The following is a 12,500-nucleotide window of genomic DNA, read 5'->3' on the forward strand; positions in this document are numbered from 1 at the left end:
AAGGAAGGAAGGAAGGAAGGAGGAAGAGGAGGAGGAGAAGGAGGAGGAGGAGGAGAAAGAAAGAAAAAGTTTGGCGTTATAAAACCAATGAACAAGCTTAGCTTGGAGGTAAGGAGAAAGTTCCTAACAATTAGGATAATCTCTAAGTAGAATGGGCTGCCTCAGGCAGCAAATGTCTCCTCACTGGAAGTTTTGAAGCAAAGGCTCACTTGTTGGATATTTTTTAGAGAGAATACTCTTTTTTTCTATGATCTAGCCAAACGACCCACTTCTTGTTATTCCTCATGGACTACATCCCACTTCCTGTCTCTATTCCTACATGTTCCTTCTTCCCCAAGCTTGGAATACATTCATTCCCTCCCCATCGGCTATTAAATTCCCTTAATTCCATTAAAACACAGGTCAAACATTATCTCTACTAGACCTTTCTTGGTCCTCCTCTTCAACCCCTTAGCTGGCCATACGACTAAGATGTTTCATCTGCCCTATGTTTATCTTGAATGTACTCGTTTCTATACAAAGTCATCTCCATTAGAGAATAAACTCTTGAGAAAAGGGAATATTTTTACCTTTTTTTTTTTTTTGTATTTGAGTACTTAGTACAGTATCGTTGTTGTTCATAATTCTTCATGACCTTATTTGGGGTTTTCTTGGCAAAGATCCTGGAATGGCTTACAATCTTCTTCTTTAGCTCATTTTGCAGATGAGGAAACTGAGCCAAACCGGTTTAAGTGACTTAATCAGGATCACAAAGCTATTAAGTGACTAAAGCTGGATTTGAATGCAAGTCTTCCTGACTCAATCCCAGAGCTCTATCCACTATACCAGCTAGCTGCCCCGCTAGTACAGTGACTGTATATAAATACTTACTGACTGAACATGGGTCTGGTTAGATGGCCCTCACAAGTCCCTCCTTAGTCTGAGATTCTATGATTTTGATTATCATTAATGGACATGACCAGATTGTAGAAAAAGTAGACTCCCAAACTTAAAAAATATCGTGAATGGCTATTATTCCATAGACCAAAATGCATTGTAGACGTTGGAAATTATCCTACCAGCTTGACTGATTCAGAAAGTGATACTCAATTCTTTCTGGCCACAACAGAGTCTTCTCACTAGAGATAAAACTAAATAGCTTCTATTCAAAGGTGTACTAGCAACCAGTTTTTGGGAATGGTGGTGGTATACATGACAGACTTAAATTTAATCTGCATTGTTAGTATTTTCTCCATTATTTACTTAAATCTACAAAATCAAGAAAACTACAAATCACACCCCGATTTATGTTTGCCAGTTTCTCAGATGTGAATGCTCCTACTGAAAAGTTCCAAGTCACTTCCATAATCCATTCCTTGGATAGTTGAGTGCTTAGCAGTTTAAACAGCTCCATGGACCTGGAATGCCTTAAGCACGTGGCATGGTCTTAGGGAAGGGAAAAGACTAGTAATAATTTAAATGTTTAGGGAGTACTCAATGCTTTAACCTACACTAAATCCTTCTGTAATATTTCACTGGGGTTATTTTGATTCACTAAATCTTTTTTTCTCCCAAAGTAGTCAAGGTTGGGTTAGGTAGAAAACAACTGTAAAGAGGAGAGTTGATCAGATTCTCCTATTCACATTATTTAATGATCACACTTTACCTCACAAAGTTTTTAAACAGATTAAATAAGGTAAGCACTTTGCAAACTTAAAGCCCTATACAAATATGAATTACTTCTTTATCCTGTTCCTCTTGATATGGCTGTTACTATTGTTGTTGTAATTTACTACATTTAGCTACAACTGTCCTGTAAATATATGATTTTGTGATAAATGAATCACCATACTGAGGTAAGAAAGGCTATATGTAAAACTTGCTATAAACAACTCAAAATTCCAGGTGTTAGAGCCATATAAACTTTCCTTTAAAAAAATATATTTAAAAAGGTTCCACTATTGTTGATGCACATTAGAAATTATATCAGGGCAGTCATAGGTTGAATGGGATGGTAATAGTAGAACTGTGTATTCCTATTTCTGCTTAGGATGTAAGATTCTAATATGTAAGATCTGAGGAGTTAAAAATAGGATTTCAGTTGAGCTGATCAGATCTCAGCCACTTAGGGATATAAAGGAACTGACTTGGTAAGAAAAGAACAACCAAAATATGTTAAAAAGTTTTTGGTCTTCTCTTAGTAGTTTGACCAAAGCCAAGAGGAAGAGCCTTGAGGCTTGCTTCTATCCTGATTATTCACATATATGGATGCAGAAATAGAAAATGGATAAAAACTGACTTCAACACAGGCTACCAGCATGTTCTTGGGAAATTTAAGTTAAATAAATCAATAGCTACAACAAAAAAAAACTAGAAACTGCCTCCCATAAAAAACATTTGCTCTTCTTTGCTAAACAATGTGGCTTCAAGCAAGGGAAACTTTTTTGGGGTAAAATATTATAGAGAAAGATGAAAGATTATTAGCAGTTTCACCTCATAAAAGAAAAATATAATGGAGGGAAAGGACTCATTTACAAAAATCTTGGCAAGAGACTCAAATAAATAAAAATCATCTTGAAGACATTTAAAGATGAAAATAAAAGAAAAGCAGAAAAAATTTGTAAAGATTTTTTATAGCAAACTACTTTACCATTAATGATAAGCAGAACTACTAATCTGTACTCTAAAGTCAATCTCCAATATACAGCAAGAAGAAATGAATCTAACATTGAATAAAAACAAAAACAACTAGGGGGAAAAGAGCTAGATTAGACTAAATATGCACAAAAGAGATCCTTGCTAGTGAGGGCAGAATTGTGACCAGATTAAGGGAGGGATTCCCAAACTAAATGAAAGAGGGAGAATATTAGGGGAAAAAATGTACATAGTGGACCAAGACAATACCTTCCTCTCTATAAGAACTGTATGAAAGTAATCAACATAAACATCATAGAATCCTTGATGAAGACAGGAGAAAGGAAGACTTTTTTTGCAAATAATATCTTACAATATACCATATCTTCATAATCAAACAACTGTTTGAAAGGTAGAGAGAATATATGGACTAATTGTACTTACTGTTGACTATGAAAAAATGCTTAATCTGGTGAAGTAAAATTCTATCTAAAAGTACCTCCTTAGCAAGGTGTCTCCCATGCACGTATTAGAATCACTGAAGAATCTTTGAAAGATGTAAAAGAAGAGGAAATTTTATTATGTGACCCTCCAAATACAAATATCAAGAAAGGCATGTCAAGGAGATGCGTGTTCACCAAAAATATTTTATCACAAAATATGAAGCATAAAATCCAAATGAATGAATAAGAAATATGTTTGTTGTTGTTCAATTGTTTTTCTGTCCAAATTTTTATGACTTCATTTAGGATTTTCTTGGCTAAGATGCTGGAGTGCTTCGTCATTTCATTCTCCAGCTCATTTTACAGATGAGGAAACAGACAAACAGGGTTAAGTGGCTTGCCCACGGTCATACAGCTAATAAGAATTTGGAGGCCAGTTTTGCATTCAGAAAGAGTCTTCCTGACTCCAGGACTGGCACACTTTTTCCACTGTACCACCTGGCTGCCCAAGACACATGTAACAAATGTTTAATAATAATAATAATAATAATCATTCCATGTATCTTTTACAGTTTGAATACATAAAGAACTGGGTTCAGAATTGGGCTTAAAAGAACAGACTAAAAGTGCCTTTGGAAAAGGAAATTATGTAATATTTTTAATGAACCCAAGCATCTTTCTGAAACAGAGGAACATTTTTTGAAGTAAAAATTTCAAAGGACTTTGCAAACTTTAAAGCATTCTGCAAATGTTGGCCAAACTGCTGTTGCTGATTGATGACCATGTCTATGAGTCATAGAATATCACAGTCTCTGGGGAATTCATGCAAAAGACAATAGAAGAGTGTGTGGTGGGCATGCATTGGCTCTGATATAATACCAATAGAGAGAGCTGTGTAGGAGCACCCTAAGAATCAAAGGAAGGCTGGCTGGATTGCAAAAAAAAATCCTGTATGTTCATTTGCATCAACACAATATCAAGTGGTCTAAAACAAGGGGTTTGCAAACTTAAAAAAAAAAATTATTACTGTATTTCAATGTAGTTGGTTTCCTTTGTATTTCTATGTGTTTTATTTTAAGCATTTCTCTCTTGACTTGGTTCTTGACTTCCTCTGGACTTCAAAACCATGCCTCAAAGTGGAATTTCCCCCAGCACCTGTGGCCTATTTGCCATGAAACAGCCTACTGAGGTCCATTAACTGTGGAACATGACTCTGGGCAAGCCATTTAACTCTGTTTCCCTCAGTTTCCTCATCTGTAAAATGAGCTAGAGAGGAAATGGCTGAACCATTCCGGTTTTCTTTTCAAGAAAAGTACAAATAAAGTCACAAAGAGCTGAACCTAACTGAAACAACTGAATAAGTGTGTTATTTTATTCCATTGGAATGCAAGATTCTTTGGCCTAGCATAGTGCCTGGCACATGGGGAAAGTTTAATAAATGCTTGCTTCTTTCTTTCCTATGCAATTAAAAAATTCATTCTGAGAAGTTCATAGGTTTAACTAAACTGTCAAAGAGGTCTATCATGCACACACACAATTTTTAGCTGATTTAAGGTATAAAAATTATTCTCTATTTACAATAGCCACAAACAGGCATTGTAGTATAAGTAGTTTTCTTGTATATACAATAAAAGGGCCAGATCAAAGTCTACATGATATGTTTCTTTCTTGCTCCAAAATACTAAGTACTAAATCAGAGGTTCTCAACCCCAAGCCTATGAATGTTAAATTTTTTTTTGATAATGACATTTCAATATAATTGATTTCTTTTTCATTCCTATGTATCTTCTTCTATTTTATTTTGTAAGCAAAGGCTTAAAGAAGGGAATATATAGTGCCTACTACACACCAAGCACTATACTAAGACAAATATCTCATTTGATTGAAGAAAACTTTATGTTCCCTTTGTCCTCTTACTTTATAAGATAATGAATCGGAGGCCATGGATATTATGTGACACATTCACAGTCTCACATCTACTGAATAGCAAGGCTAGGACTTTGGAAAATTGATATTCTGAAAACAAGCTCTAGTCTATCTTTATTACCACAGACTGCTTCTGAAAGTCTTCTCTTTGGTTCTTACTAATGAAATCACATTGCTTATAGTTTTAAGGGATGTTCAGAGACTTTGAGCAAGCCCATACTCTTTTACTCCACGTTAAGTGTCTAAAACCACTAATAGAACCCAGAATCCCATGCCTGGGAGTAGAAAGTAAATAAATGGTTAGTCTCTTAACCACTCAGTAGTGTTGCCTCACCCCCACACTAGATATAATCCCCAACTATACATGAATATGGTTCCTCTAAAAGCTTCAACTTGAACTTGGAAAATGTGGCTAGGTCATTTTATGAAGGTCTCAAACAGGCATAGCCTAATGTTAGCTCAATAAACAGTTGATGAGTTTAACTGAATTTAAATGCCTATTACATGTAAGATACCATATTAAGCACTGAGAACATAAAGATGTAATAAGGTATAGCCTTTAAGCTCACACAATGTAGGAGAAGAAAAATCTATTAGATAAATGCAAAGAAGAGATTCAAGCAAAGTGCTAGGAGAAATCTAGCTAGAGGGAGAGCCTGTTTCCATTGACAAAATCAGTTAGTATCTGAGATAAGTCTAGAAGGGAAGGAAGAATTTCAACTGACAGAATTGGATCTGTGATAGGAGGCCATTATAGTCATGGGGTCCACTATGAGCAAAGGCACACAAATAGAAATGTGTTAAAATGAAGAATATGTAAAGGAGAAAAATGTGATATAAAGGAGAAAAAGCAGGCTGAAGGAAAACTGTGGCAGGACCTGAATTCCAGGATTAAAAAGTACGACTGTAAGATTTTAAGCAAATAAGTGACATTGCTAGACTGAGGCATTAGGGGTTACAAATTGGAAGCAGCAAGATTAGAAAATAACTTATTACAATAGTTCAACTGGAGATGATAAAATGACTTGAGAGCTGGTAGTCAAATTGAGTAGATCCTTCCTCCACCCAATGACTAAGTGGGAAGGCAAAGAGGAAAAAAGAAGGGTCAAGGGTAATTCAAGAGGTTTTGAGCCTGAATGACTGGATGATCCCTAAAAGAATGCAGAAAGAAAAATTGAGGGAATTATGACAAATAGGGTTTTAATACTTATAACTAGACTAATGACCTGAGATTTTGTTCAGTTTTAAGGTTCTTTGATTATATTGCATAATATCTAAAAAGCAGCTGGAAATATAGAGCTTGATTTCTCAAGAGAGATTGGTGCTAAAGATATGGGTTTAACATTCATCTACTTATAAAAGTTAACTGAAAATTGGGTGGGGGGGCAGAAAAAAACAATAAAGCCAAGGAGCATAGGAAAAGAAAAGAGCCAGGTATAGGGACATGTGTAAGGACATATCAAAGGATACAGAGGCATTAGTTAGCGAGGATTGAGGTAAGTACCTCGGAGAGGTAAAAGTAGGAACATAAGAGTGCTGTGTCTGGGAAATCAAAGGTCTCTGGTTGCCAAAGGCAAATGTTGCAGAGAAATAAAAAAAATTAAGGGGGAAAAAAAAAAAAAAAGGAGAATGGACAAAGTGATTAGAAGACAATTTCACAAGATTGGCCCAAATAAAAATCAGATTGCTTGAGATGTGAAAGGAAATGGGAATAGTGAATGTGAACTACTTTTCTTAAAAAATATGGTAGTAGGGGGCAGAGTCAAGATGGCAGAGAATAGGCCAAACACAGCTGAATTCTCCCAACAACTTTAAAAGAATACCTCAAAGTAGAATAAACAAAAGGTCAGAGGGAGACATTTTTCTAGGCTAAGACAATTCAGGAGGTCCACAGGAGAAGTCTGTAACATTGGGCTAGGTACAGGTCTGGAGCAAGGCAGGAATAACAGTGTTGGGGCCATAGAGGCAGTCACAGTAGTAGCAGCAGCAATAATTTTAAGAGCTCTCAGCCCAGAAGTGGCAAGGAGATTAGACAACTGATCAGAAATTAAAGAAGGTCCTTTGCTGGCACTGGATACAACTAGTGCTGATAAACTGTTTGGGATTGCAGTTCCAGAGCAGAAAAGGATGCTTGAAAGAAGCAAGGGCCCTGGGCACATTTCAAGGGCCAAGAGGAGTATTAGTACTTGTGACTACAGGGGACCAGGAGTTTTTCTTGGGTGGAGAACAAAGCATAAGTCAAGAAAAGAATTGACCACAACTCTCCCCAGATCACACCACTTTAGAAGCCTCAGTAACTTGCTGACCCTAAGAACTAGCTCTGAAAAAAGCAGACAAAAATGCATCCCTACAACCCAGGAGTGCATAGCCCAACTTTAATATTAAGTTCAAAGTGAAGAAAAATGCAGGCAATGAGCAAAAAATAAAAAAGGATTTGACCATAAAAAGTTACTACAGTGGCAGGAGATGCCAAGATATAAACTTAGAAGAAGACAACAATGTCCAAACAGCTACAATCAATGCCTCAAAGAAAATTAGTAATTGCCCCAGGGCCAGTAAAATTTCCTGGAAGAGTTAAAGAGATGAGTAAAAGAGGAAAAAATAGGGAAAAATAGGAAATGAAATAAGAGTAGCATAAGAAAATTATGAAATGACATTTAACACATAAAGATAATTGTAGGTACAGGGGACTAGGAGTCCTTCCTTGATAGAGATCAGAGTGCAGATCAGGAAAGCACACCTCTCCCCAGATCACATCACCTTGGAAGCATCAGAAACTTGCAGACGCTCAGAATTAACTCTGAAAACAACAGATGAAAAAATCTGAAGCTTGGAAAAGTGCCTCCCCATTCGCAGGTGAATCAAAGCCAACATCATGGTAAAAGACACACACAAAATCCTAAAGAAAACAATATCTTAAAAAAATAGAATTAGCCTAAATGTAAAAGAGGCACAAAAATTTACTGAAGTGAAGAATTTCTTTTAAAAGCAGAAGAGGTCAAATAAAAAAGAAAATACAAAAATTTAATGAAGAAAAGAACTTCTTAAAAAGTAGAATTATGCAAATGGGAAAAGAAACACAAAAGGTCACGGAAGAAAATAATTTCTTAAAAATTAGAATTGGATAATTGGAAGCTAATAACTACAGAAGACTTCAAGACAACAATTTTAAAAAGTCAAAAGAATAAAAAAGAAAGAAAATGTGTCAATAGCTCAATTGATCTAGAAAATAGCTCAAGGAGACATAATTTAAGAATTATTGGGCCTGGAAGCTATGACTGAAAAAGAGCCTAGACTTTATATTTCAAGAAATTATCAAGGAAAACTGCCCTGATATCTTAGATCCCAAGAGTAAAATAGAAATGGAAAAAAAATCCACCAATCATCTTCTGAAAGAGATCTCCAAATGAAAACTCCTAGGATTCTTATAGCCAAATTCCAGGGTTCCCAGGTTAAGGAGAAAATAAAGTAAGCAGCCAGAAAGAAACAATTCAAATATCTTAAGATCACCCAAGCAGCTTCCATGTTAAAAGAGATGAAGGCTTGGAATATGATATTTTGGAAGGCAAAGGACCTAGGATTACAACCAAGAATAACCTATCTAGCAAAAAATGAATATAATCCTTTAGGGAGGGAAAATGGATATTTAATAAAATAGAGAACCTCTGAACATTCCTGATGAAAAGACCAGAGCTGTTTAGAAAATCTGACATTCAAGCAGAACACTCAGGAGAAATAAAAAGGTAAACATGAAAGAATAATCATAAGGGACTCAATAAAGTTAAACTATTTACATTCTTAAATGAGAATATGATCTATGTAACTTCTAAGAATGTTTCACTATAAAGGAAGTTAGAAAGACATTAAATTACTCATTCACAAGTATGTATTAAACATTTAGATGTGCCAGGTACTGGGCACATTGCTGGGAATAAAAAGACAAAAATGAAAACAATCTCTGCCCTCAAGTAACTTACATTCTATAGAGGGAAAATATGTATACCTATATGTATTTATAAAATAAAGGAAATTTTGTAGGGAAGACAGCAGTTATGGGGATCAGGAAAAACTTTTGGGACTTCTGCTGATAGGTAGCTGGGTAGCTCCAACCTCTGACACTTATTAACTGCATAACCTTGGACAAGCTACTTAACCCTTTTTACCTCAGTTTCTTAATCTGTAAAAGGAGCTAAAGAAGGAAATGACAAACCACTCCCGTATCTTTGCCAAAGAAACCTCAAATGGGGTTACAAAATGTTGAACATGATTAAAACAACTAAGCAACAGCCATGGGTAAACTGAGGCTCTGAATTGTCTGTGTGGAGAAGATCTGAACTGAAGAAATTAAAGACTTTTTTAAAGCACTTAAGTAAGATCATCATACTATGAATAAGTTGAAAGTTCCATAGACTCTGCCTCCTGCTGTATAAAAGTATAACTTTTCTGGGACAAAATATCCTAGAGTTTATGTCCCCCCACAAAAGATAGCTTGACCAAAAAACAAATATGCTATCAGTGAAACATTTCATATAAAAGCTTTCAAACTGCTTTCATAAATACAACTCATTCCATGGAGGACCCAAAAGGAGTTTGGCTAAAATGTGAACTCTGATTGTGACTACTGAAGACAATCCCAAAATCAAAAGAACTAAAAGAACCTCAACCAACTAAGTTACACTATAATAGGAACAGTTTTATTGGTCAGAAATAAGTAATCTAGTATAGTGCAGTTACTATGTTGAGAAGCTTTAAGTTAGTCCTTTAAACTTTTCCTATATCATTTTCTTTAACTATAAAATGAGCATCTATAAAATTTCCCTTTACAACATGGACCAGAGGTCTCAGAATCACTGGGCTTTGGGGAGAAAGTCAAGTTTTGGAAATAAAAGGGAAGGAGAAGAGCTTTACCCAAAGCTCAGAATGGTGGTGTTATAAGGCTCAATTCTTTCCTATGACTAGCTGTGCAAATTTAGGCAAGTCACAATCTTTCTTGATTTCATCTTGAAAATGCGGGGTGGGGGAAGGCAGTTTGAATGATTATACATTTAAGATTCTGTGATTTCCCTTCTGCTGAAAATAATGGTCTCTGGAGTTGGGGTAACCGGATGGGCAAGGTGCTTGATGTGATTCAACACTCCCCAGAGATGAGCAGGTGTTTTTCCTATCTATATGTCTTCTCTGGAGGCTGACCAGAGAGAGATAACAAAGGCCCAAACCCCATGCATGGCAGGAGGTAATCTTTTGTTCCAAAGATAGCAGCCTGGCCATAGGGAGTTAAAGGTCAGGAAGGTCTCAAGCTACATCTCCACTGGGGCAGTCCTGGCTGTGTTCTTTCTTACAAAGGCAATTTCAGAATTACTAGTCATCTACATATTCCTACCTGCTTTTTCCCTCAGAACTATTCCACATTCAATTCGGGGCAGCACAACAGCACTCCTACCACCCAGGAGAGATTTCTAAAGCAGTTTGATCCCATTCGACAAGCTGAATAAGAACTATCTTTTAGCATTAGGGAAGCCTACAGGGACAAATTAAATTCTGTTCTCTAACTAGCACATAATCATGTCAGAGATAACTTGAACTAGAGTCATCAAATATAAAAGTATCATTATGTACGTACAAGAGGGAAATGTTTCCAAAGCATGAGCCTTCATACTGATCAGAACTCATTCAACCTCAGGCAGCTTATAACCCTATTGCTGTAAAAGCTTGGCCATGCTTGGCCATAGCTAATGATGGAAGATCTGTTGCAATGTAACACCTTCTCTTGGTGGCAGTTTAATCTTTTTTTTTTTTTAAATCACTTTGCAAATTAATTTGGCTTCGCACACATTTAAAAAAGAATCAGCAATGGAATCCCATAATCTCAGAGTACAGTGAAAGCTTTGATATGCCACTAACTACTTGGGTGATTTAGGGTAAATCATCTCTAAGCCTTAGTTTCCTCATCTGTAAATTAAAGGCATTAGACTAATGATCTCTGAGGTCTCTTTTGGCTTAAAATCTGAAGGACTTATTTAAAGCAGAGCTTATTAACTTAGGGTTCATGAGCTTCACAAAAAGGTACATTTTTGACAATGATTTCATTATCATTGTAATTTCCTTTGTAATCCTCTATATTTATTTTATGCATTTAAAAACATGACATTGAGAAGGGTACCATACTATAAAAGGGGTTAAAGGCACAAAAATAGTGAAGAACCCCTATTTAGATTATAAAAGTCAAATTCTTTAGCTTAGCATTCAAAGAATTCCTTGCCTTTATATCCTTAATTATTCTTATTTTCTTTTAGATATCTTTTACTCCAGACCACTGTCCATTGTTCACTCAAATTGGCCTATATGTTCTCATCTTTATGCCTAGAATGTTCTTCTCTCCTCTCAAACTATGTCAAATTTTATTCAGCTTTTAAAACCATATCCACACTAACCTCTTGCCTAAAAACCTAGCACACTTTATTATGGAACTCTTAAAAAATACAAATGAAACCTCCATTGATTAACTCATATTTTTAGTTTTTTTTTTTCCTATGATACATGTCATATCTTCCACAGTAGAAATGAAAGCGTCTTTGAGGACAGGAATCCCTCTCCGAACTGTCTTTAACACCAAACCCAAATAAATAAGTCTTAATTGAATGTTCTATGAGTAGAAAAGCAAAGACTGAAAATTCTATAAAAGAAAGCTTCAAATCACTGAAATCCAATGACTTATGTAATAGATCCAGTTTGGAAAGAGTATTAAGAGTTAGAAGATTTGGGTTTGAGCTTCAGTTTTGTGATTTCCTAACATCCCTGAGTCTCAATTTCCTCATCTATACTGTGTAGTTAACCAAAGGAGGACCATAGTTTAGAACTCTTGTCCTCCATTTAATTGTGACTACTCAAGGGAAAGGGATTGTTTTTGCCTTTTTTTGGTATCCCCAGGGCTTAGCATAGAATTTTGTATTCCCAGTGTCTGACACAGAGTAAGGTCTTAATAAATGCTTGATGAATGGGAATCCTACAACAACCTCTTCATTTTACAGATGGAGAAACTGAGGCTCATAGAGGTTAAATGGCTTGCTTAAAATCATGCAGACAAGTAAAAGTCAGAGCCAGGATTCTTAACCAAGTTTCCGGCTCCATAGGCCTTTTAAGAGAAAAACATATTGTAAACAATGTTACAAAAATGTGTATTATTAATATTTTTTAAGTAACTCCAGGGAGCTGGATTCTACTAAGCATAATGGGCTTACGTTTTATCCTATCTAAAATGAGGGTAACCAGGTTTGTATTACCCCAATCCATGAGGTTAAAGAATAAATGAGAAAATAGGATGTAAAAGCACCTTTTACCACATCAAGAAGTTCTATTGTAACAGTTGAGCTATAGTAGAAAGTAAGTGATAGGTGCCACTAAAAGGCACAGAGGGGCCACTGGACTCTCTCCTACTCTGACACTGACTGAAAGTAGTAGTGCCCAAGACCTTTTGGGTTATTTTAAAATTGATTCTAATACCATGGCTACAGAACTTCC

The 12,500-nt window shown here is 35.8% G+C and overlaps 1 protein-coding gene across 1 annotated transcript in view; it reads right to left on the minus strand.

Moving 5' to 3' along the window:
• Positions 1 to 12,500, minus strand: part of CDIN1 (CDAN1 interacting nuclease 1) — a 259,897-nt gene that overhangs the window by 141,432 nt on the left and 105,965 nt on the right. The window contains exon 6 of the mRNA XM_044660039.1: positions 86 to 142. Coding sequence (XP_044515974.1) covers positions 86 to 142 — 57 coding nt within the window. The remainder of the gene's footprint in view (positions 1 to 85; positions 143 to 12,500) is intronic.

Source organism: Gracilinanus agilis, chromosome 2 (assembly GCF_016433145.1).
Source record: "Gracilinanus agilis isolate LMUSP501 chromosome 2, AgileGrace, whole genome shotgun sequence".
Taxonomy (NCBI): Eukaryota; Metazoa; Chordata; class Mammalia; order Didelphimorphia; family Didelphidae; genus Gracilinanus; species Gracilinanus agilis.